The sequence below is a fragment of the Cataglyphis hispanica genome, chromosome 23 (assembly GCF_021464435.1).
Source record: "Cataglyphis hispanica isolate Lineage 1 chromosome 23, ULB_Chis1_1.0, whole genome shotgun sequence".
In the NCBI taxonomy this organism is placed as follows: Eukaryota; Metazoa; Arthropoda; class Insecta; order Hymenoptera; family Formicidae; genus Cataglyphis; species Cataglyphis hispanica.
The window spans coordinates 4,359,937-4,386,715 of NC_065976.1; the positions used below are offsets into that span (position 1 = coordinate 4,359,937).

General features: G+C 33.2%; 1 protein-coding gene across 1 annotated transcript in view; it reads right to left on the reverse strand.

The window, feature by feature from the left end:
• Nucleotides 1–8,156: 8,156 nt before the first annotated feature.
• The window catches only part of LOC126857825 (uncharacterized), a 95,258-nt gene continuing 76,635 nt past the window's right edge, over nt 8,157–26,779 (reverse strand). Inside the window, exons 4-11 of the mRNA XM_050607611.1 lie at nt 22,998–23,217; nt 16,509–16,592; nt 15,361–15,494; nt 14,955–15,091; nt 13,882–14,036; nt 12,438–12,679; nt 11,864–12,053; nt 8,157–10,314 (exon numbers count right to left, since the gene is read on the reverse strand). Of these exons, the coding sequence (XP_050463568.1) occupies nt 10,118–10,314; nt 11,864–12,053; nt 12,438–12,679; nt 13,882–14,036; nt 14,955–15,091; nt 15,361–15,494; nt 16,509–16,592; nt 22,998–23,217 (1,359 nt within the window). The 3' untranslated portion in view covers nt 8,157–10,117. The remainder of the gene's footprint in view (nt 10,315–11,863; nt 12,054–12,437; nt 12,680–13,881; nt 14,037–14,954; nt 15,092–15,360; nt 15,495–16,508; nt 16,593–22,997; nt 23,218–26,779) is intronic.

A 26,779-nucleotide genomic window follows, 5' to 3' on the forward strand; every position in this document is an offset into this window, starting at 1 on the left:
TCATGTAGACCAGCCTTTAACTTATGTTTGTTTCCATCAACATTATTTAAACTTTATGGTTGATCGACTTACAGGATGACCAACATTAAAATTTCCAGCCATATAATTATTGTTTATAATAGTAATAGTAATTTTTTAATTTTTCAGTTGGTCATTTTGTAAATTAGTCGATGCCTTATAAATTCAAATCGCCTTGGTGGAAACGATCGTTCAATCATCTTGTATTTATTCTCTGTTTGGTGAAGATATCCTTATATATTTTTAATATTTTTTGAATTTACTTTATTATTATTAGTTTATATACTTCTCTCTACACATACATGCACTTTTTTTTGTTTATTATATTATATTATATCATATTAAAATTTTCACTCAATATTTATTAATCCGAGATAAAATGTGTGTAAATCACAGATTATTATTAATTAAATTTTTATTTGCGATGATATTGAAATTAGAAATTATGCAGAATCATAAATTTGGATTTATGCTTACATATGTATAAGATTTTTTCGTAATTACAAAAGCACTATACGTATATGATAGGACAGCAACACGCAAGATATTGAAATATAAAATAGATGAAACATGCGAATTATCAGCAGTGATGAAATTATTAATTATCATTAAATTGTTAATTCTTCCGATATTTTTTTTCTCTTTCGGCACGTGAATCATGTAGTAATTTTTTAAATATGGCTCGTAAATCATATATTCATGCTCGGCAACCGAGGAGTTCATCAACATCAACATGATTTTGAAGTGAATCATTATAATTGATCTTTATATGGAGAAGAATGAAAAAGTAAAAAAATCATCAACTTGTATATTTCAATCTTGCGTCGGAAGAATAGTCATTCTACAACAAGGATTGTACGTTATATACATAATCAATTCAGATGTCAGTATCAACATTATATATTTATAATTATATCAAAAATTTTTAAATGATAACGTATACATTCTTTGAATAATTAATTAAATTGGCTTCTAACTTTATTGTATAATATTGAAAGAATGTATAATACTTATCCATAATATATAAAAAAGTGCGCGCGCAAGTGTGTTTATGGGTATGTTAAGGTAGTTGTCTCGCGATAAATATACAATGCAAAATTTTATACTCTGAGTCAACGTTAAAAGTTAAAACATCCGACTACCTATGGTTACGATTACCTATTGAACTTTTGGATATTGTGTATGCTATTGTCAAGTCAACGCCCGCAACGTTTGTATACATCATCTGTCTTTGTTTAACTTTTGGCGAATAACAAAAAGATGAAACGATACTATGAGATCCTTCATGGTATTTCTAAAACTAAACACTCAATAACTTCGGTTTTTTTAATAGAATTCCTAAAGTGTCCTTCTACTTTGTATTAAATTTTCATTACTTTCTTGTTATTCTTTTTAATTTAATTAAAATTAAGTAAATTATTTATTAATTAAATGTAATTAAAATTAATTATTATTTCTCGCGTTCGAGACGATCAATTGCGTTTAAATTGTACAGACGTGTAGATATTACATTTATTGTTAATTGCAATTTACGAGATAACTACCTTAAGTTGATATATTCTAAGATATACATATACATATATTTATTGCGTCATAAAATATGTTAGGGTTAAGCCGGCTCAAGTGAATTTGCCTTTGTCGATGAACTCCAATTATTATTCGCAGACGCATTTTCTGGAACGCTCTTTTGCTTTCATTTTGATTCCGATAACCGAGGATTCTGTCGGTTACTATTTATGGCTTTATGTTTCGGCTTTATGTGTGCGCGCGCTTTTCAAGTGACGCTTAAATAGAAATTTACCGCGAAATCGACTCGTACACTTGGCCATCAAGAAAGCCCAGCATAATGACGTATTGTCAGTGGTACGTTAACACCTCATAAACTTAAACGCGGATTCAATGTTTGTTGAGAAGTGAGTGAAAGAGGCAAGATATTATCGCGAAGTTTACAAATTCTTGCCATCCAATTATTATTTATCCCCGGTATATCATTATTTTCTAGAATGAAATCGTGACTAGTTTCGTCACGAAACGAACTTGTTTATTTTGCTTTGTTTTTTTTTCCTCATCAAACATTCGAAATTATAAGCTAATAAAAATTCAAATTTGCACTTTTCTTCTACATGAATTATTTTAGAAGATGACTTACATGTACGATATGCACTTAAGTGTCTGCATATACTTTATTCGTGCTTTGCAGTGATATTTCATTTTCTCTCTTGCAATTTTCGACGAACATATGACCATTTAATAACGTACTATCGTCGGACGAGGATTAAAGAAGATAGAGAGTATGTCAGATAAATTAACGAAAAAAGAATATTGAAACAAGATCAAAAATACCAACATGGTAGTTTTGTCGATGCGTATATAGTACACGTAATGGTGGAAAAAAAACGCGCCATTTAACAACCGCGATCGCAGGATTAAGGAGTTTCGACGGTATCCTTGCATGTATCCAACATGCACTCGAGCCTCGAACTCGTTACAGCCGGTCGCCTTCGTAAATTTCGTTAACGCGAAGTACCCTGCACATTCCCGCCTTAACGAGCGTCCACGTGCTCGTTAGTCGTTAGTATTCCTAAGCCTCCTCCTTCGCTTAGGATACACCCTGTAAGTTAGCCGAGACTTGTATTGTGCGCTCGCTAATTCGTAAGCGGCTACTCTCATTCGTCGAAAGGATGCAGCTCGCTCTTGTGATACGAGGTGATACATTCTTCCCAGGGGCGGATCTGTTGTATACGCGAATTGATTCTTGTTATTCCAGCGAAAAGCTTTTCAATTTCTGCTCTGAAATGTCATTTTTATCTCACTCAATTAATTAAGTAAATTCCCCATCCACATAACAATTATGGGATGGACGCTCGCTTTGCGTTGTGAAGTAATGGACAATCCAAAGAGAGGGGGGAGGGAAGGGATTCCTCCCTTCTACGGGGGCTTCACTTTCGAAAAATATAACCTAACTCAAATCTATTTCTGATTTAAAACTAAAATTTCTGCTTTTGCGCATGCTTATATTAATGCTTCATAACTTTTGACGGATCGTATCTGTCACTTTTTTTGTTAATAACTTTTTCATGAAGAATAACCGACAGCAAAAACCTTTTGAATGTTATTCAAAGTTATGACCTTGGCACAATATGTCAAGGTCAAGATCGTTTTGTGGTGCTTCTCTAAAAGTAAATAATTACCGAATAAATTTATATTCTAATGAAAAGTTGGAAAAACATTTTGATCGCAAAATTAAAATCATTAATTATTCTGCATCAGATACTGAAGTAACCTTTTATATAAAATTAAGTATAAAATTTTGTGTTTAGTTGTTAAATGCTTATTTAAGATAAAGATAGTCGCCTTAAAGTTGCTTAAATGAATTGATGAATATATTAACAAGTTCATTAAAACAGATTTTTTGTATTTCATTATGTATAACACAATTTATTACATTCATCAGCTTTTTGCAACGATAAATCTAGCGTCGCGTAACACGCGGGCATATCCTTCATAGAATTGAATCAATTTGCATAATTTACATCTTAATTTGCCTGAATTGATTAATTTTACGCTGTTATTTTTTATCTCGATCTCAGATTTTATTCTAATTGTGGTGAATGTGTTATTTGCGGTACGTGCTGATGGATCCGCTTAATGATATAATAATTTATACTGTACAAAGTTAGTGATGCATACTAACTCTGGGAAATTCTTCTTCACGTGATTTATGACGCATCCGTGCGAAGTGTGTAATATGCAGCAAACTAAAATTTCTTTCGTGACATTCAGGATTCGCGTAAAATCGGCACTGTCATAGAATGTCGCTTAATCTTTTGTTCACTTTGATTTACGATTAATCTGCATTTAGTTTGTTCAAAAAGCGATCTCTTAATATCAAATAAAAAATAATAACGAAAAAAATTGATATTTTTATCAAAAAGATCATTAAGTGGATATATAATTATTAAATATTATTTTTGTTCTCAATTTTTCATAAAAGATAAAATTATTGATATTTATTTTGATATTTTTATTTTTATTTTAAAGATTAAACACAAAAGAGGAACTCACCTGAAACAAAAAAGACTTCAACTTGAGAGATACTCAGAGCTATTTCAATCAGAGGCTGCGTCCCTGCAACTGCGAGTACATATTGATTTCTCGAGTATCGGGTTGCCCAGTAGCATTAAGCATGCCAAAGAAAGCGCCAATTTGGGTTTGATAAGCGGTCTGCCATAAGAAACAGGAAAGGACATTAGTCTATCGGTTACTCTAAAGGCTATTGTCTATTGCTCTCTATTATAACTTATGTAATGTATTAAACTTTCTAATTTTATATCGATGATAACTAATAAAAAAATGCGCTTCTCATTCCAATGAGAAATTATTATTCCTTGTTTCGTTTGAACGCGTTACTCTGGGACTCTGGAATATGCGAATTATATTCATAAAAATAAGGGAGGTTTGCTGCTTACGGAATTAATTGAAGCAACACTTTGCTCTCTGATCTATAGATAGAATTCTTTCTTAATTAGCTTCCCTTCGCACATAAATTATGGAGAATTAAATCTTACAAATCATTAATCCGACCCACCTGACAGTTGAGCTGGAGAGAGCAGCGTAATGTAATTAAATTATTATTAATTGAACATTTAGATAGAAACGCGATGGACAAATTGCCTATCGTTTGATAAGGCAGATACGGAGAATTGCAATACCACGTTGCAATAACGAACATTGTTGCCCGCGCCACAATAAATTATAGGTAGAGTCGACAATGGAGTCTTTATCAGATTCGCTGGACGCACGTCGCTCATTATTAGGAAACTTCTCCTCGGCAGAAGAGAATCGTCCAGGCAAATTCGTCATTTGCGGTGTTAAATAAGGCCGGTGTTGCAAATTGCCTCGGGATCGCAATAATGTACCGCGCCGCAGGCGCTAAATTTCGTGAGATCACGCGAGAAGGTCCGAGTTATATTCGCGAGGGAAATCACCGAGGTGCATCTATCAGACTTATCTGACGGTGGGGTATCCTCTGCGGTCTGGCAAACGCCCGACAATCTTATTTATGGCCTGCAACGAGAAACACAGACAGCTACGGTCAACGAAGCGATTCGATATTGGAAGCGATATCATTTAATCAATCGCATTGTATAGCTGTGATAAAGCACTCTTTAGATTAAAAGATGATGGGATATTGTGTCTGCAACCGATGACATTTTTGTCAAATTTTGAGATTTGGAATCGCTCAAAATATATTGTTGTAATCAACAATTAAAATCTTGATATAAAATAATCCGCTTGTGAAAAATAAAAATTTTGAGGTAAGTAAAAGAATTATTTATGTTATATGAAAAAATTAATAAAATAATACTGTCTGTTTGCATTTATTTTGTGCATTAAAAGTATTTAACCTATTTATATCACATTCGCAAAGTGAGAATGAGATGAAAAAAAAGGTTTGACATTATGTCAACTTTGCTGCTTTTTGTTTTATGAAGACTTTGTTTCATCTTTTTTCGCAAGAAAGCGCGTCAATTTACAGCCGTACGGTCATACATCACTGATCTTTTAACGAAATCTTGCTTCAAGATAATACGAAAAACTGGGTACGACGTGGCCTGCAGAACGATTGTAGCCGAACGTAACTTCCGCCGAGTGCTATCTCGGTACTCCACACCTCCACTTTATTAAGTGAATGTATATACATAGCGGGCGGCATGTTTCGAGCTCACGTAGGGGATACGCATACGATGTGTTAAGCAAACGGATAGGTTATGTGATGGACTCTCTCGTACGCGCATCTCGCCGTAAGTGAAATAGATCGAGGATGAAATGGTGGTCCGTGCCCCTTAAAGTCCATCTTTCGATATCGTATCGCGGAACAATTTGAGTGCCTCTGATAACCGAGTATTTTTTAGTCTGAAAGATTTCATTTTGATATTAACTCTCTTCCCTTTTTCTCCTAGTCGTAATTTTACATACGTATTTGTCTCTCTGTTTTCTTTTTTCTCGCACACGTGTATACGTTTTTCTTGAATAAACAAAATTTTGCTCTTATTTTCACTTTTTATTTTTTCACATTTACGAAGTCGGAAAGATTCTGATAAGTTTTGTTTACATTATATTTATATTATATTTATATTATATGTATTATTATTAAAATTATATTGAGTATTTTCTTATTTTATATCATAAGAAATAAATAGTTTCCCACGCAAAAGCAGAGTTTTTGATAAAACTATAGATTAAATAGTTTCAAAATAGAATGATCTAACTGTTTAAACTAACAAATTAAATATTAGATTGAACATTGTGGTTTAAAGTAGGAGAAAAATTTCGGCTCGAGGTCAGATAAAGCGGGCAGTACATTTCGGATTTTTAACTTTGATGTTGATCTACTTTTCATGTGTTACGAGAATAATTATAGAATATTTTTTCTCTAGAAATATCATTTTTCGTGAGATGACGATTGAAATTTATGGATTGTTGTTACATTGTAAATTCAACATGTTTGCGACATGTAATCTGCTGGAATCTCTTCACTTTCTTCACGAAATATTCGTTTTATCTCGGCGTTATCGCGAAACTTCTGCCCTGTCTCAGAGCGGGGAGGGGACACATTCTTTTATACGGTAAGGTTGGAGCAGGGGTGGGGGAGCGGGGCGGGGGCGAGGAATTTGTACAAAAACGCGCGCACAGAGAACGATCGATTGTATATGATATACGTATGTATCGAATTACGAGCGGACTATCGTCGGGTGAGGATCAACCGCTCCACCGGGATGCACGATAATTATTTCTGCGTTAGCCATAATTATTGCCGGGATGGCAATTAATTCTTGCCGGAGCGGCAATTAATTTATTGTGGCTTGATTAATTACCGCATGGTAGGCGGGCGAGACAGTTCGTTACTGCAGCTGATTGCCCTTTTGCTACGCAATAAGGACCGAAGTTGGCAACGCCTTTTTTTCGAAAAAAATCAGGAGACACACTGTGAGATTTGCTTGATGTATGTAGATTGTATATAGATAATCGGATCTATCTATATAAACGAAATAGACGATTGTTCTATTACAATAAAATGCATCATTTTTTTTATTGTTGTTTAATAATATTGGATAAAATCAAATTAAATATTAAAGATACTTTATCTTATATGTCACAAATGTTTTTATCGAAGAAGTGCATAAGTCATAATGATAATGATAAGGTTCTAATTAGAAAAATGTGTTATCTATTTATATATTATTTTACATTTTAACGTGCGTATAGAGTGACATATAATTCCGGAGCAGTCTTCTCTCAAAATTGTGTGTCTTAAAAATATTACAATGCTTATCTTTCTTGTCAAGAAGTTTCATAGATCTTCAATTTTGCACGGTAAGTAGCCTGAATGTACTCGTTAATCGGCCATTTATTTGTTATAAATAATTAACGCGGAAGCTATTTTCGTATAATGTTTTTCTCTTGCTGGATAAATGCGGGAACCGGTCGTTCGGTGATTGGCGCGTTTTTTCTTTCGTTATCGAGGGATCAAACGATAAATGACGGTCACGTTTCGGCTTGTGGATGACATATTGCGTAGAGTTTTCACTTTTCATCGAGAAGCATCCTATTTGCGAGGATCGACTGTCATTTTAGTCGGATCCATTTTATAAGACGAATGACGATGTTTGAGAAACACGATTTGTTCCCTTTCGGGATCATTATGCTCCGAAACATTTCCAATTTTTCAAGATCAGCCAGGTAGATTCCTGCTTTCGTCGCATTGGTTTCTAAATTTTTTCGAATCTGCATACATTGTAATAATTATAAAAAAATGCTTCTTGAAAGAAATAAAATAAAAAATAAAAATAAAAAAATAATATCTCAGATAAAAAAATATATAGATTAAATTCTTTGAATTAACTTTAAGATGGAAATTTGTAGGATCGTTTTTAACTAATTTATTAAATATCAATTATAATTAAATGATATTTAATTAATATTGTGATTATCATTATTAAAGGCAAATTAAAAAGCAATATTTAAAAAATCTCATGTATATGTAAAATTTATAGTATTGTTTTAAAACTGTAATGCATTTATATAAAATACAAAAATCAGGTAGAATATTGTTAAAGACAACACAAAATCTTCTTCTATTATTTATTGGAAACCTTGATACACTCGAGCTTAATCATAAATATTATGAGTCACGATATAAGACTATATTTACAGGTAATTAATCGAGTAGTTGTGTCCTGATATACTTGTGGCTTGACGCTCGAAAGACGGAAGGGAGAGTCATCGGGGATTGGGATCAATGTGGAGCAATGAAAAGATGCTTCAAGATTAAATTGTACGAAGGTGTTTGTAAAGGGAAACAACCAGGAGGGGAAGTTAATATTTTACACGGTGGCAAAAAGATTTGCGCGGCGAGATCAGCGAATTTCTGAATAAATATTAAGAGAGACCCTTTGACGAGCTCTCTGAATTAGCTACGACTCTTTCGCTAGCCTCGCTCACATATATACGGGATAGTTTCGTAAAATATTATTTAATCCTCGCTGGCCGTATACCCGATATGCGATTCTGTATAATTTTCTTGGTTCTTTCTTTTCCTCCGTATATCAACGAAGGTTCGCATCTTCGATGTTGTGTATATCGTGTGTATAAAATATAAACCTAGATATATTTTTCGTTTGTTATATAATGATATTTAATTAAATCTTAACACATTATTTACGAACATTCAGGAACGATGCGACCCGACTAATTTAATTTTTCCTCGTATCTGATTAAATATACATAACGATCAATAATGACACGAAATTGTTTGATTTTCAAGAATCATGAAATGGCCATGCTTTTCAAAAACGTTATCTCTCAATTATATATAAATTTAAAATATTTAAGAAAATCACAAATAGCATGTATATCTTTTTATTTTAGTAAACACTGTGTAAACAATGTGAATTATTTACAAACATATTAATATATGTTATGTTAATATAAAATAAATTTTGTTCATTTTATAAATTTTTTTATAATAATAAATAAAGCTTCTTTTATTATATGTTTGATTTGTTGATATTCGATTGATACTAATTTGATATTTTTTCCTTATATATTATACATATATATCTTTTTTTTCATTTTACTAACAATAAGTTCTACTAAATATACATTTTTTTATTTATTATTTTAATGATATTTAAAAATGATTAAACTGTTAGTGAGATATAATCATACAATCAATTTTCACGTTCCTGAATATGGTGAATAATGCCACGCATAGATAGAAATATAAGTAGTGAATCTTATCAACGGCAATTAAGCGTCGTTACTTACGTTACGTTCGTCTTGATCTCAATATATGCCGCTTGTGAGATCGAGATAAGCAATAAAAAAAAAAAATGTCGATTGTCAGTGCACTGTATTAAATCACGAATTAATAATAATCGTGCGGCGGTCGAAACAATCGAAGTCTTATTTCATTGATCGCACATTCGGCACCGAGATCCTGGCAATATATCGACGGCTACTAAATTCTATTAATCGACGAGCGATAACTCGCTACGGATACGTCACTCGCGATACAAACATCAATTGACGAATGGATATCGATTAATATTCCGATAATTAAGAGAGAAGCGAGAGTATAGCAGCGAATATTATTTATATAAAAAGCATTCGCGCACGAAAGATGGATGAACCTATTTTATCCATGGAAATCTGAATTATCAACGACTATCAATATATGTAAGGCACTTCGCACTATATCAATCCCACACTTACCTTAAGAAGTTAATAAGTACAAAGTAGTACACATACAAAACCCTTTTGAAATTTTTACAAATTTCCTATTCTTGCAATTCGTAAAAAATTAATTTATCATTGTCGCATCACATAATTATACTTTTATCAGCCAATATCGTCAGCTTATCGACAGCTCAGTCATTTATATCGGTAATTCTCTACCTTAACAACATATTATTTTCGCGTTTCTATTTTATCGGCAGTGCGATCTCTTCTTCACAACTCCCGAGAGATGCGAGAGAGATGCGAGGATATCGCCGATCGAGATGAAGAAGAGAAGAAACAGGTTTCTCCGCTGTTTTTAATTGATTCGGCCCTTATGCGTCATGTAACTTATGCTGTCCGACAATAATTTTTCTCGCGCGTGTCGTCGCATTCGCGAGCACATGACCAGTATCGTGCCGGCCATGATACAAAAGAATCCGCAGCCGACTCCCACTATTGTACTGGCCACCGAAGATCTTAAGCACACTCTGTCAGTTGTAGATTCGCTAAGTCCTATAAAAAAAAAATACAGATTATTTAGAGAGAGGGAGATGCAGTTTAAATTATAATGTATTTTACAAAATATATCAGTAAACACTCTGTTATATTAAGGATGTATGTGACATATTGAAATACTAACAAAAGTATTAAAATTTCATAGATTGTTCTACTATTTCTTCTGAATATTTGTGCAAAAATTAAGCACAATTCTCTTAATGGTTTGGAAGATATTTAAATTTAAAGTTACTATTGATTCTTATGGAAAATTGCCTATTGTAGCACTTATTGACAAATTTGACAAAGAAAAAATATTACCAATAAAATAAAAATTTTCACATATATTAAGGAAATTCTAATAAATATTCGTGCAAAACTTGATTTAGATCCACTAATTCGTTTAAAAGTTATTTACTAAAAATTGTAGAAAAATATTATCTGTCTCTTTTTCTCTTTTTGCAAATTACTCGTTTTTCATTGTTTCTTGCAGTTGATTTCAGAGAGTATTCACGATCAAAAGTTTTTGCCATAAATTAGGAAAAATATTAATTACAACTATTTTCTTTTACAAAGACGTCAAAATCCATATTATTTTGTGATACTTTAATTTTTTTCAAAACCCGAATTTATTTTTTCATTTTTCAAACAGTATAAACGTAAGAAACATGTTTTCTTTTTAATTTTGACAATTTTTTGCTACTATTGTATATCCAGAACATCCTTAATATTACATAAGAGCAATAAAATGGAATCTTACAAGTAATATACATAAGTATTACAAGTAAGTATTGTAATTTTCCATTCATTAATGTAACATGTGTAATGTAACATATATTATATCGTCGTTATATTGTAGTTACATACTCGATATATAAAATTGATCATAATTGTACTAATTAAATAAATTAAAAAAATAATTTAATGTATTTAATTTATAAAACTTGTAACTTAATTTACAATTGCGACATAATATACAAATTTCGATTTTTTTGTTTGCTTCAAATAGACTGCAAATAGACTATTTCCCGCTCAATTTCAAACAATCCATTTAATATTCTGAATCCTTTGTTGGGATTGTATCAGAAATTAAACTATCAAAAAAAAGATATATTTTACATCATACATCAGTATCCGTCTTTTGTAGGCTTTCTATGAATTTTATGCCATCAACTTAAGTACTTGTATTATAAACTTGTGTTATGTTATTTGTTACTTCCACGTTATATTACAACAAACAGTGTTTACTGAAATACTAGATAGAATATTTCATTTTCGTCTTATAACTATGAATCTTTAATATCTAAAATGGCAGAATTTATGATAATTTCAAAGATTTATTTCAATTTTTTTACTAAAGTATTATATATAATTTTATATAAGAAATTTAAAAAATTCATATTTTCAAGAAAACTTTAACTAGCAATCATAAAATCGGCCTTTATCACTATTATATATGACAGTTGGGTAAAACATTTTTTTACTCAATAAAATTATAATAAAAACATATGATTTAACATAATTGTTGTAACAATAAAGTCATCTTTGACATAAATAGTCGCTTTACCACTGCGAAAAGCGCTCGTGGAATTCTGGAACAGTTCCGTGTCCGCCTCGCCTTCCTGAAGAACGCGAAGAGACTGGAAGAGATTCACGTTCTCCGACAAACTAGTTGCCGGTGTCGATGTTCCACCGATCATTTCTGACACTGATCGTTTTACTACATTCTTTGCGTTTCTCCAGTGGCAAGGTTGACTCTGAAATATAGATGAAGTATTCAAGTTATAAGGATATCTATAAAACTGGAATCTTGTACTTTAATACATAAAGACCAAATGGTACAAGAGAATAAATATCTCTCTGAAAATTAGATTTCTTTTTAAGACATTGTTTTTAAAATTTTCATTTATCAATTTTATTGGAAAAATTAAAGTTTGTAGAGAATTGAGAATATTTTATACAAAAAAATATCAAATAATATTTTTATTTATGCGTGATATAATGATAAATATGGTAGCCAAAATATTTTGGGAGTAAATAATTCTGGTGCGGTTAAACACAGATTCAATCAACGTGATACCTAAATAGATTAAAGTGGATAAGTGGATTAAAATCGATTACATCCTATAATGTGTAGTTACCGGGCATCTTCCGTGGCACATGCGAACATCGCATTCGATATACAGGGCCGGTGATCCCGTGAACCTGAAGGTCTTCATGTAAGCGAAGACTTGTGTCTCGAACAAGCCACTCTCCGACCAGGAGCCCCGAAACCGGCTGATCAGTTTATCATCGACCGGACATCCGTATTGATCGATCAGTTGAATTCTTTTGTTCCCGCCATTATGCGCGTAGCAATCGTTCACAACGATATCAAAGCCATCTGTAACAAAAAATTAATGTGAATAGTTGTTCTCATCATTTGTAGCTACTGGAATTTGCCTGCAAAAAACAGTAATATATAAATTCCCATATGAAATTTAGTTTACTCACATAAATTGACATCAGTGCCGATTTGAAAAGAGATTATGTCTTTAAAGGCGATGAGTGTAATTTGCTCGGAGAGAACCGTTCTTGGAAATTTATTGTAATTAGGTAAGAAGCTATGTGTGTGTGTGAGAGAGATTAGCTTGTATGAAATATGTCGTTAATAATGAAAGCAATTTGTCAAAGACGATAGGAAGAGGATACAATGACGTGACGTTTACCTTCTGACATAGATTCGCATGACATAAGTGATGTCGACGTAAATACAGAAGACTGACTCGTTAAAGTACAGACATCTGTCGTTTTGTCGAAGCGCGCACATTTTCATATCCTCCTCTCTACATGCGTTTCCGCATCTTTTGCAAATTACTGAGCTCGGACTGCAGCCGCAACTGATTAAGTCTCGTGCTTCATCTTATACCGTTATCGAATGATATCTAGGTGGAATCGGGTCGTGTGGTTAGGTATAGCTGGGCAGTAGGTAAGAATAGATAGGCGAGAATAAGAAATAAAGGGTACGTGAAAATGTGTAGTAGTGCTGCAAATCATTTTAAAGAGAGAGAATGCCTCGTGTCTCACTATTACAGATTATTTGTCTCGTTAAGGCTTAAATTTCGAGATCAACATTTTGTAATCATATTTTAAGCACTCAAAAATTATGTTTATGATTAGATTTACATTGGTCGATTTTTCGTCATTTCATTGAATAATATTAAACCATTAATTTCTTTTTCACATTTTTCTTACATATTATATTAAATTCTTATTTATTATAGTAACAATATTTAATTTTTCAATTTATTTCAAGACTCTTTTTTAAAAATTAATTATATTGAATTTTAAAAGAAATTAATTATATTGAATCGATCTGTTTATAAAAAGCAAAATTTTTTTAAGTCTCTAATATGTTATTTAAATTTAAAAAAAATTGCACCAAAATTACATATGTGCATAAAAGAAACAAACATATAATAAAATATTTTTTTAATAAATCTACATTTTCTTATAAATCTTTTAGTTGATCCTCATTCGAAGTGGATCGCGCTCATCGAGTTTAATGGGTGCTTCAGCTCTAGCGATTTACACGTAGATGCTTACCATATTTACTGCGCATGTAGATAATGAGAGTCAGGGGATCGCCGACGCGAACTGGTCCAGCCACTCTAGTTCCAGTGGTCCCGTAACCGTATCTGATTTCCATGTAGCATTCAGGAGGCTGCAGGGTGAAGACTACGGGATTTCCCGTGGCGACTCTGGAACAAGGTGGGTGCGTAGAATGCGTGTCCGTTATCTCGCGGAGCAGTACGGCCTACTTCGCGCCATCGGATAGCACAGATGTTAGACATTATCGTAGATATTACGTAAACGTTGGGCGCTCGCGCGAAACCTTTCGTCGATCTCATGTAATCGGTGAGTTTAGACGATATTATGTCAGTCTTTCCATGTGCACGTTATGGTAATGACCCGTGCCTTTAATCAATGTATCGATCTTTCGTACATACATTTTCACGATATATTTGAAGTCCATTTTACAAACATTTTTACAATCATAATTATTAATTGATAATTGATTTACTTTTACCAAGTCTCTATTATGTCGAAAATTTAATTTATCAAGTATTTTGCAAATATAAACGGCAAATATAAATACAAAATTAATATTTTAATATTTTAAAATATTAATATTTAAAATTATGTCAATTATAATAAATATTAATTATCATATATTATATTAATTATAATAAATTAAAATTAAAATATTAATTTAAAAATATTTTAATTAATATTTTAATATTTTAATATATTAATATTTTTCAATTAATATAATTTTAATATATAATATTTTAAATATTAATATTTTAAAATTTATATAATTTTAATATATAATATTTTAAATATTAATATATTAATATTTAAATATTAATATAATAATATATAAAAATATAAAAATATAATTTATTATAATTATAATATTTATTATAATTAATTTAATTGTGACTATTAATAATTTAAAATATAAAAATATTAATATATTAAAATATTAACATATTAATATTTTAAATATTAATGTTTTAATACATTAATATTTTTTTGTTATTATTTTTAGAATTTTCTGTGTCTCAATATGTGATATGGAATAAAAAAAAAATTGAATGAAAATTGACACTTACTCGACATCAAGGAAGGGAAATGTCACCGTCTTCCAAAAGTCGTAACCGTACTCGCAAGTCACCTTAAAGTGCTCATCGAATTCCTCCTCTATCAATGGATTGTACTGCACCGTGACCGTGTTCCACATGAGATTTTTCTGCAAAATAAGATTGTGAGCGCGCTTGTCGCCAACAATGTATACGCGAGTTTCATTTCTCACGTAAATCCGTCACTACATAATAGGCGTCGTGCCCGTTCCCCACGAACGTGACATCTAATTTTCTCTGATTATCGAGATGAACTCGCCAACTCGACTCCCAAAGACCGGATTACTTTCCCCCCGTGTTGTTCAATCATTATTATTCTGTGTCGGCTGGTGCGCGCTAAAGTAACGATTCGTCACTCGAGCTCGTTTGTTTTACATACCGTCGGATTCTTCCTGCTGTCCTGATGATGAGTGTTCTCGCCGAGGGTGCCGCATCGATTCAGCTGAATGTAGAACTCATAGTAGTCGCGGCCCGTCCCGTTAACGTACATGCAATCGGGATCGTACGAGTAGCCTGCAATTAAAAGCGATTGTTCTCGATCATCCGGAGAAGGCTACCTACGATGAGCATCTCTCCGATGTGTCCCTTATATCTTGCGGAGCAACGTGACTGTGCGAATCTCGTCGCGCAAAAGATAGGCGGATGTTGATGCATTGTTCTTTTGCGAACAAATGGACGAACTAAGAAAAAAAGGGAAAGAGAAAGAGAGAAAGACAAGCAAGGAAATATGAAGTATAGTCGTTAGCGCCTGTGATAGGAAGTCGGAGATTAGGGTAATCTGCCATTTCAGTCATCTTGCTAGATTCAATCTGATTCAGTGTCTTAAGATTACAGAAAAGTGTTCTGCTTGTTACGTGTCGAGAGAAAATATCGATTAATAACTTATTATTGATCGTTAAGAAAATCGCAAGTCAACATAATCAATATCGAACAGAAAAGTTCTCGGGCGGGTTCTCTTCTTCAATGAACGACTTGCGAAGAGATCACTTTGCGGCAGTTTTTTTTTTAGGAGGTACGCTTCTTTCGAAATAACGGAAGTATCTCACCAGAACGGACCAGATGGACTTATGATAGTGATGGAAAAATTCTGGCGATATCGCTCTACGATAATTTCCATCATTATCTCCTTAGCGCATACTCGTCTCAGTGTCTGCCGAGGTAATTGCGGATGCCAGCGATGCGATCAGTTATGCAGTCACATATTTTAGGAGCACTATTATATTGAATCTCTTCTGACCATGATGGAGAATCTGATGCGAAATGCTCAGAACTGCCACTTTTTTTGACACTACGGTACTTACGTTATTTATCTTGCAATATTTATTAAACATTCTTGCCCCAGATATAATTAACATTTAACTCTTAATTAATGTTGTATCATTAACTGCGCGTATGTGCGTATGATCGTGAGAATATAACTGTGCAATTATATTAGAAAAAAAATTCGTAACACAAATAAGCAGAATTACAAGTAGAAGTTATTATTATTCACCAAAAAAATATATATAATTGCGAAATTAATTTTACCTGCTGAATATAAGAGGCCGGCAAAAGATCCGTTGAATCCAATCCTGATTTTCATATAGTCATCTTGACATTCCGCCTCGATATCTGTAAATATACAATATAAATGTAATTTATTTAAATTTATTTATCTGTTGCCATTGTTATGTATAATTATATAATAATTATTCCTGTAATCTGAGAATTTTACTAAGATTGCGATGAATACAATATATCTCTCTGCCCGCCAGTATTTCGACAAACTGAAGGAATCCAAAAGAAGTCCTATATCAGAGCTACATTGTTGATCCATCAGCGCTGATGAACTCTCTGTCTACGCCTTCTTGTATTTACGAAACAGAGAAGGTCTAGGTGGAATCTCTGAGTGTCGAAAGAGGAAAACTGCGTCCGACTATACGAACTAGCGGAAAAAATCGACGCTATGAATCTACATTATATATAAGAATCGACTTTCAAATAATAATTTGAACGCAACAACTATGGTAAAAAAATAATAGACTATATAATCTTATATGCATTATATAATTAAAAAATTTATTAAATAATAATCATAACCAGTTTGTAATAAGAAATTAGGTCTATTTAAAGAACCTAAATGATCGATCCTCTTTCAGTAAAGACGCTTTCTCGGATGAGAAGGGTTTCTTTCAGGAGAGCACAATAGCGTTATCGTGTTCAATTTCCATTCCGGGCCCGGTTATCTCCACTTGGAGACGAGTCGGATGCGTCTCCAAGCAAATATCGATGAAACGCCTCGATCGATCGTCGAGTATGGGCTTGCAATCGCGGCCGGAAGGTCTTGTCATCACTCGCGTGTCGAAACCGGGCGCGGAAAATCGTAGATTCGCGGATAAAGGAACGAGTGGAAAACCGGTCGTCGATGACGACGAGTGAAAGTAAGTTGGGGGTCCGGTATAAGCGCTCTTCGTGGTGAGAAGCCGTTTCCACTGCAACAACGTAACCCGCCGCCGCGACTGCAAAGCGGAATGGAGATTGATGGAGGATAGTGATAGTTACAGTCGAGGTGTCTACCGATGATACAACCTTTTCATTCCGTGACCCACGCTCGTCCTACGCGCACCGTCGTAGGACGTACGGCATGACACATTTAATTATATATTTTATATTGCGCAAAAAAAATTAAAGGGCCACTTTCTTCCTTTAACAAAAAAAAAAAAACATTTTTTCAGTAGCAGCATAAAAATGATTAAAATCAATAAAAAAGCGTTACAAAGCTTGAAGTTTCTAGTTTTAGAATCTTTTTCAATCAATTTCAATTTTTTTTATTTGTTAAAAAATTAATAATGAAAAAGCGACATCCATCAATTAAATAAATTTTTCAAAAGTTTATTAAAGAGAGAAAAAAAGATTGTAGTGCAATTTCGTTAATTAGATTTTAAAGAATGAAATTTTTTTTTTTAATTTCCTTTTTTAATTAATGTAGAGTTATTCACTGAAATAAAATTAATTTGTTGAGTTTGAACATAATAAATAAAAAAATTATCATACAATGATCATTAAAAAAGTAATTTAAAGAGAAAAATTGACACATTAAAATGTGTCTAATTGCTTTGGATTTTTACACAAGCGATTAGAATACTTTTTACTTGTAAATATTGTAGAATTCATAAGAATGTTAACGGTTTTTTATTAATTTGCATTGATTTAAATGAAAAATGGTAAAAGTACAATTTTTACTTGATTGTAAAGTAATGATTACACTTTAACAATGGATATTGATTGAAAAAGCAATTAATGTATTTTAAAAATGTTGACTTTTCCATTTAAATTGCTTTTTTAATGTGAGACAATCATTGTGACAATTTTTTTCACTAGTTATGAACGCTCAAAATCAATAGACCGTTTTTACTTCAGTAGAGAATAATTGAACTAAAAAAATCGGGACATTCATTAAAAAAAGCAAATGAAAAATAAAACTCCGCTCTTTAAAATCCAGTTAACGAAATTGTGTTACAATTTTTTTTGGCATTCTTTGACAAACGTTTGAAAAATTTATTTAATCGACGAACGTCTTTTTCATGATGATAGTTTTGTAATAAATAAAAAAAATTGAAATCTTCTAAAAGATTCTGAAACTTCGATTGTAATAATTAAATGTAATAATAATCAATCAAATTAAACCTATCCGAAAATCGAATACGATTATCAAGTGATTAAAATGACGTAAAATTCTTGTAGTAATCAAGGAATCGGATTGCGTGTACATTAATAAAAATTTATTTAAAAATAATTAAAAAATTAACGAGTTAGTCTCGATAAGATTAAAATGACGCAAAATTCTTATAGTGATTAAGGATCCGAATTGTGCGTACGTAAATAAGAAATTTATTTAGAAGTAATTAAAAAATTAACGAGTTAATTCCGATTCGATTAAAGGAATAAAAAAAAGTACAATTTGAAGATCAATACGAGCGCGATGGAAAAAAATAACAAAACGGAGATGGAGATGCGAGAGATAGTTACACCGGAGGCACATGCCGATGATACAACCGTTCCGTTTCACCTTCTTCCTACGCTTCGTGTACGTGCGCGAATGTGCCGAGCGCATTTTCGAGCGGCGCACGTACGTATACGCACGCTTATTAGAATTGCGGATACGTGCTTTGTGTTCATCATCCGGCAAAACGTCAGTGGGCAGACAATGGGAAGAGTTGAGCAACGCCGATATTAGCTCGAACGTGCCGAGAGCGGCCACGGAGAGACGCGGAGAATATTGTCGGGTTCCTTTTAAGGTATCCATGCTACGCTTATGTCGTAAAAATCGAGAGATTCTTCTAAAACTATCAAAACATGTTTTTTTTTGTATTCTTCAACATGTGCCTTTTCTTTGACTAGGAAATTTTGAATTTTTCATGCTCAGTCTTCTAACAATCAAATCTTAAATTTGATTTTTTACGCACACCTAACCTTCAAATTTTTTTTATTCATCAATTTAAATTTAAGCTTAAGATTGGAAAGAGAAAACTCGCAATTTGCGCGATGGAAAAGGCGAATTGTATAGGAGAAGCACAAGAAAAAGGAAAGCAAAATGGATCTCGAGGACGTACGAGAATCGAGCGAGGATACATTAAACCTAATAGGCCCTCTTTCGCGTAATTGATGATCCCGCGGGTGGCCTCAAGTTCCCGCAGAGAGCAAGCGGATTGACTTTACGACTTCATTGAACCAGCGAGCTTCATACGCCGTCGTATTTATCATTGCTAATGGCAAGCTCATCCAAGTGTTTTAGGAAATTGGCCGGAGCAACGTGATCGTTCCGAAGAGCCTGGGTCGATTTTTTCAAAAAAAGATGGATGCTGCATGATTGTACGGTCGATTTTTCTCATGAAACATGCATGTCGAATGATTTATCAAGGTGAAGTAGAGCGAAGTAAATTTATATCGATCGCTTATAACTCAATCCTTTCTCGCTGTCTAAATTTTATGAAAGAATACCGCTGTCTCGCAATGAAAGAAAAAGCGAGAATCTGCAACATCTTATATAAGCTTACGTAATATTACATATTTATTACACAATAGGATTTATGTAATAGAATTTTGGAATCATAATTTCACGGTACTCATTTTAATTATATACGTCAAATTCAAAGAATATAATAGATGATCGTATCTTCATCTCGTGGATAATACGATATCGGTGAAGCTAATTGGCGTATAATGATTCAGTTAAGAAACACGAAACGATTAATTGTCGATGGCAAAAATGTAATGAGTGGATGCTTCGTTCTGGTTGAATAAGCGTGGGGGGAAATGATGCGTTGTTAAAGTATTTTTCTCACATTGCGATTTCTACTATCGTATAATTTTCCGCGAAATGCAATTAAAAGGATTCGCAACGAGGGAGGCTTGATAGAGAGCGATACCATTCTCTCTCTATCTAATAGTCAATATTATTTATTTACATTATTACGGAAGACACGCTATAATTTTCTCTGGGAATATCAGGTAATGAGACCTGTTTGATTACTCGCCGATACGAACTATAAGTATTCATATTTATTCGCAATGAGCTTTTGAAGCTCCAGAAAAATATCGCATCGCCGCGCGGATGTGCGTAATAAATGCGCATTACTATACATAGGAAATTAATTTTCACAGGACATTGTTTGTTCTTTCGTAACGGGATATACTACATCGGAGCGATTAACGTCTTGCTCCACTGGCATTAATTATCGCTGTGCGAATACTTTGTATGAGATTAAAATTAAAGCATCAACTGATTTCAACTTTAACAAGACATCATTGATTATGCCTTTGCTTAAAGCCACTTCGTCCGAGCTAATCAGTTCAATAGAATTTTTATCGCAAAGTTAAAAGAGAGGCCATTGCGAAAGCGATATTTGCTTCCTCATAGAGGAAACTTTGTTTTCATGAAATTTTTTTTTTTCGAACTTTGATGCCAATGTGTTCAGAATGTTTTAAAACATTCAAAATTCACTTTTATTCCAAAATTCATTTTTATAAGATATCTGTATGTACACAAAAAAGACATGCTTGCCCCAACTTTCGCAAATTTTGAGATATTGGGCAAAATTTTTTTATATGAATAGAATATCATTAAAGATTGGTTGGTATTGAATTTGGCTAGGATCGATATAGGGATTTATTTTTTATTAAATTTTGAATTTTTCAAAAAAGAATTGTTCTAATTTCCGCAAATTTTGAAATATTGGTCTGAATATTTTAACATCAATAAAATCTCATTAAAAGATGGTTGGTATTGAATTTGATGAGAATTGGTGAAAAGATTTATTTTTTATGAAATTTTGAATTTTTCAATAAACGTATGTGCATGCTTTAATTTCCACAAATTTTGAGATATCGGGCTAAATATTTGTACATGAATAAAATATCATTAAAGGGTGTTTGGTATTGAACTTGATAAGAATTGATGAAAGAGTTCATTTTTTTATGAAATTTTTGAATTTATAGTTCCAACTTCCGCAAATTTTGGAATGTAGGGTTAAATATTTTTACATGAGACATTTTTATTGATATAATAAAAGGAAGAAAATAAAATTATAAGAAAGCAATGTGCAAGTTTCTAATTTGCACAATTTTTTACTTGTCTTGCAAATTTATTATTTCCATAAGCGCGATATTATCGCAATAAGATTAGATGCATAAGATGATCCATTATAAAGAAAATTGCAAGCTAATTATAAGAATAAAGAAAATCTTAGACACACACATTCGAGATAAACGTTAAATCATTCAAAGATTTCTCGTCGACTTTGACATAACTTCACGTCATCGTTATCTGTTCGAAAAAATCGCGTAACGGCCGCTCATAAGCATCATTTTCATCGTGACGCGATGGCGTCGTCGCAATCTTCTCACAGAAAAAAAAAAATTAATGCCTGAAGAAAGAAGCTGTCGTCGATTAGGTACCGGCGCTACAACGTACGCGTCCGAGTTCTATTAGCTCGAGTTTCCACGAGGCAATCGCCTCGATCCGCAATATGCGGATAATGATGATGGCGCGGGATGATGATGACGTTGTTCGGGACGACGATATGATCGGAGATGGGCATAGGAGGTCTACATTGGTACGGAGGTGGTGCGCCGCCCGCGTATACTCTCGATGTCAGGAGCGTCGTACGACTTTCCGACACCGTTTTAATTGCCTTCTCTCTAACGGTAGCCGTATCGCACTCTCTGAATTCTCAGGCGCGCTGCCTGGGAGAGGTAGAGATGGAACGTACTGTATCGTGGTACGCGCGATTCTTTCAAGTCGATCGACCGTGAACCGCGCCTCGGAGGGAAGCTCTTACCCAGCTCTTGCATCGCGCTGTCTGCGAGTTTCGGGTCTGCCTCTTGCCGGGCATCGGGCGGAAAAATAACGGATCGACATGCTAAAGCGACGACCACATCGTCGGCCTTTCTCATCCGAGGCACACTAACCCACCAGGACCGGATATTTACCGCGCGGATGTGTTTTGTCAGCGCTTTTGCATTTGGATGAGAAATATAGCGGACCTCTATTCTCTACCTCATTCTATTGCTCTCAATATGTTTGCCAGGAAATTCCTTCTACTTTGATGCGCAAGAATGTAATAATGTAATCACGAATGAAATTGAATCGACAATCCACTATCGGCCAGAGATAGAGATTTCTGTTATTGGTTGTAGATCGGCGTAATCAATACCCTTTCATATCCATCACCGTATATCCGCTGAATTAGCGGTCTGATACAAGCTGCCATTAAAGCTGTACTTACAAAACAGGATATTTCTATTAGCTTGGAAGATTGTACAGGTTAAGGAGTAATTTCCTTAGTACCTCTCCACCCCTAATTTCATATTTAGTTTACTCTACTGAAAAAGTGTGTAAACAGACCGTTGAGAGTATTAATTATGTCTGCAGCATTTATCAAAGATCGCTTATCTTAATATTATCACATCAACTTCGTGTACATAAAAGTAATCGAATTCAACGAAAAAATAAGGTAGACGTTTTTATATACTCACGTTGCACTCGCGTCGTGTTGGGTCTGTATCTTCGATGTTCGCGGTCCCAGGTCTCTGGGTGTCGCCTCCAATCTTCATCACCGACTACGCCTGTACCTCCTCCTGCAGAAAGCCCTTGCAGGCCTTGAAGAGTTTGAAGGGCTTGAAGATTCGGATTTACGGGTCTGCTCTTCAACGATGGAATTGGCACATAAGCGGAGCCATCGCCAACATACACGACCTTTCAGAAAAATAGAAAAAAAAGTGTTTTGATAATTAAATAACATTAATACTACAAATGTTGATTAGATAATTTGTTGCTTATATATTAGATATATATAATGTGTCATTTTATAATTTTGTGTACGTGATTCAATTTTTAGAATAATTCAAGAATCAATATTTAATGTCCTCGAAATGTATTTCGTAAATTAATATATTCTATATTGAAAGATTCATTAAGACAAAAATTTAAGATTTACTAATATTAAGCAAGACTGCAAAAATAGCTACATATACTGATGTTACACGTAATATATGTCAAACAATAAAATTATGATCAAAATAAAAATAAATTTTATTTAAAAGTACTAAGATCGTTAGATGCGATAATTAGACATAATAATTGCAATTACAAATTATTATTAATTTTCGTGATAAACGATACGTAAAAATATTGCAATAAGGCTTATATATCAAAATATATATTTTATATAATATAATGATTTAAAATAGGAAAAAAAATGTAATATATTTATCGACGGAAGTCAATTAATGTTATGAGACTTATTCGCATTTATAATCGCAGGTGTGGAATAGGTTTACGGAAGGATGCACGAACAATCCTTTTGAATTACAATGAAAAACACTTTTGTTCAAATTATGTCAGAGTTGTTTATTCACATAAAATTGTCTACCGATTGTTATATCGTTCGCAGGAAGTTTTTATACACAATATGCGTACAGCATACAATTTTCGCGATATCATCGATTACACTTTAAAAGTTAAATTATAATTATTATGCAGTTTGATACACTTTGCTCTTACTCATTAGTTCTCTGTTATCAGACTGACTGGAATTTGACAATCTCGATTATTCTATCTTTGCACGTGGATTCGTCGCAATTATCACATGGATTTGTCGCAATATTGGATGTTAGAGTCAATTAAGATAAGGGATTGATACGCTTGTCCAAATATGGGCATCAAAACTATTTGTTGCCGTTCCAATACGCGCGAAGTTTTCACCTATAAGCGACGTGTCGCCCTACGCTTCGTAGAGGGAAAGTTACCAAAACACTCAAAACATAAAAAGAAAGGTTTTCTAGAATAATCTACCTCAATTATTTTATTTCTTTATTTTAACTATTAATTGTTAAATCAATATATACATATAGAGAGGAAGAGAGAGAGAGAGAAAGCAATAATGAGTGTATTCTGTAACATTCCATCCACTTCGTTCAGTCTCAGTGAACGACGATCAATGTAACTCACGTGACTATTGAATGCTGCCATTGCTTTATCGCTCTGTGTCTAATTGCAATGCAACAATCTACGCTTAATGGTCATTCGGCGTGGACTGGTAATTGTGTTACGGATCGGATTGCGTTTGAGGATAAATCTGGCATTTTTTATGATGATCAGATATTAAGTTATCATCTCCATCATGATTGCAATATCATCATTGCAATATACGCCTAACATCCCATTTAGACGGCAAGCGATTTGGGATTCCGTAATAAAACAAGGTCACCGGCTTTAAGATTTGTTGGCAAGTGCGCTACTTTTTCCATTGTTAAAGTGAGTTCAGATAGTCAGATAACAACATTTTCCAGAATCTCTCCTGCAATCATTCTATCACCTCAATAATCTATTAATATTAGTATCCCCAACACTTGGGAAAGAGACTTCAGGTTTGATTCGACAAGAAAGTGACCCGGAATTAGAGTGTCTAAATTCTCTGCATCATCAAACAGTGGAAAGAGTGGTCAGAAATTTAGGATGCATTCTATATGCACAGTAGAATATAAAATTTTTCAAAAATTGAAGTAAAGTATCCAATTATTATCTTGAGATATAAAACTTGATGGCACTTTTACGTCGGTTCCTCTTCCAGAATTCTCCAAATTGAGGAGCCGGAGAAATAAATTGCTAAAAGATTTCATCTGAAGCAGAAATGATTCTAAAGTTCTGAATTATTTCGAAAATTCTCCTGGTCAATTCCCTGTCGGCACCCTGAAAATTTGTCTCATTACCGCCGATAGAGCGGTAAATCTTTATAAATACACGTAAATCTTTTGAATGCAGGAAGCTACTGTCTAAGTATAGTCGTCTGCGACTTCCAGATGTATGGCACGAATCGTTAGGCACATAAAGAGAACGCAGTAGGCTTTGTGCGTTTTGTGACTCCTTTCTTTCGCGGATCTAATAAAGAATGGCTTCACATAATCTATGCACTGGTATGCGAAAAGGGGCATGTTGGCCTAACGCGGATTTAGAGGAGATCTCTCATCCATTAATATGACATTGTAGCTCGGTGCGCGGACGTCACGCAATTCAAAATACAAGTTTTGACCGAGTTTCGCGCTCTAAGTATCAAGCGACGCGATAGCGTAGTACATAAAAAGCATGAAAGCGACTAGTCTCGCGACCCGCGACTACATTCACAGCAATCATCGAGGCGATAATCTACCAAGATTACGTTGCAAAACGGACTCTTTGAGGAAAATTTTATTCGATGGCCGTCTCGAAACTTTTTGGAAAGTTTCTGATTAATTCCAAACCGGTCATCGAGTAAAGTTTTCCTCGGAGAAGAAATTTGACAGCATTTTGGAACGTAGCTGCAAAAGCTTATTCAGAATTTTTTGTCAAACATTTTTAATTAAAATTAAAATATCGCAGGAAATAAAAATTTTAATAAAAAGTCTAACGGCATTTTTCTTATATAATATTGACACAGATTCTGATTGTTAGTTTGAAGATTGGTTTAGTTACAAGATTAATGCAGCCAATCTTTAGATCTTAAAATCAATTTCGCGAGAAGTGACATATTTCCTGAGTTTTCGAATTCAGACTCACATACATACGCACATACTCAAAGCGAATTTGTCCATAAAGCTGCACTTGCATCGCTCATATATGAGGCATGTAAGAATGTGTGTACTTTCGTTTGAATTTTTAATGTTAAAATAATTCTAAAAATAGCATGTGCGATTAGCTATCATTTATCAATAGTAATTTTTAATAATTATACTAAATATTACTTAATTGTTTCTTAAAAAAAAATGCATTTATAAATAAACTATCATTAAATTGTTACTGTCATTAAAATAATCTTGTTAATTCAATAACAGCATTTATGAAATAAATACATGTTTTACATTTATTTATTTTTATTTATTAATTGTCTAAAAAAATTGTGCAATAACATTATAATTAAAATAATCTTATTAATTCAATAACAGTATTTATGAAACAAATACATTTTTATAAATTAATACGTTTTATATTTTTATTTACTTTTATTTAAAACTATTCCTACGCCAAAGATAGATATAAATACAAATACATATAAAATTATTAGTACAATTTTTCATCAAGCTGAAAATATAACTGATAAACATCGCGAGCTCCCTTTTTATAGTTAGTTGATTGATCAAAGGTTTTCCGACGGACCTTTGCATGCGTGATTCTGACAATGAGATGGATGGCAAAGGTCTATGTATTTCTTTTGTTTTCTCTCGGTTACTTAAGCGTAATGTGGCGCAAGATGTTCTATTCATCGAAAATCTTATTTTATTTT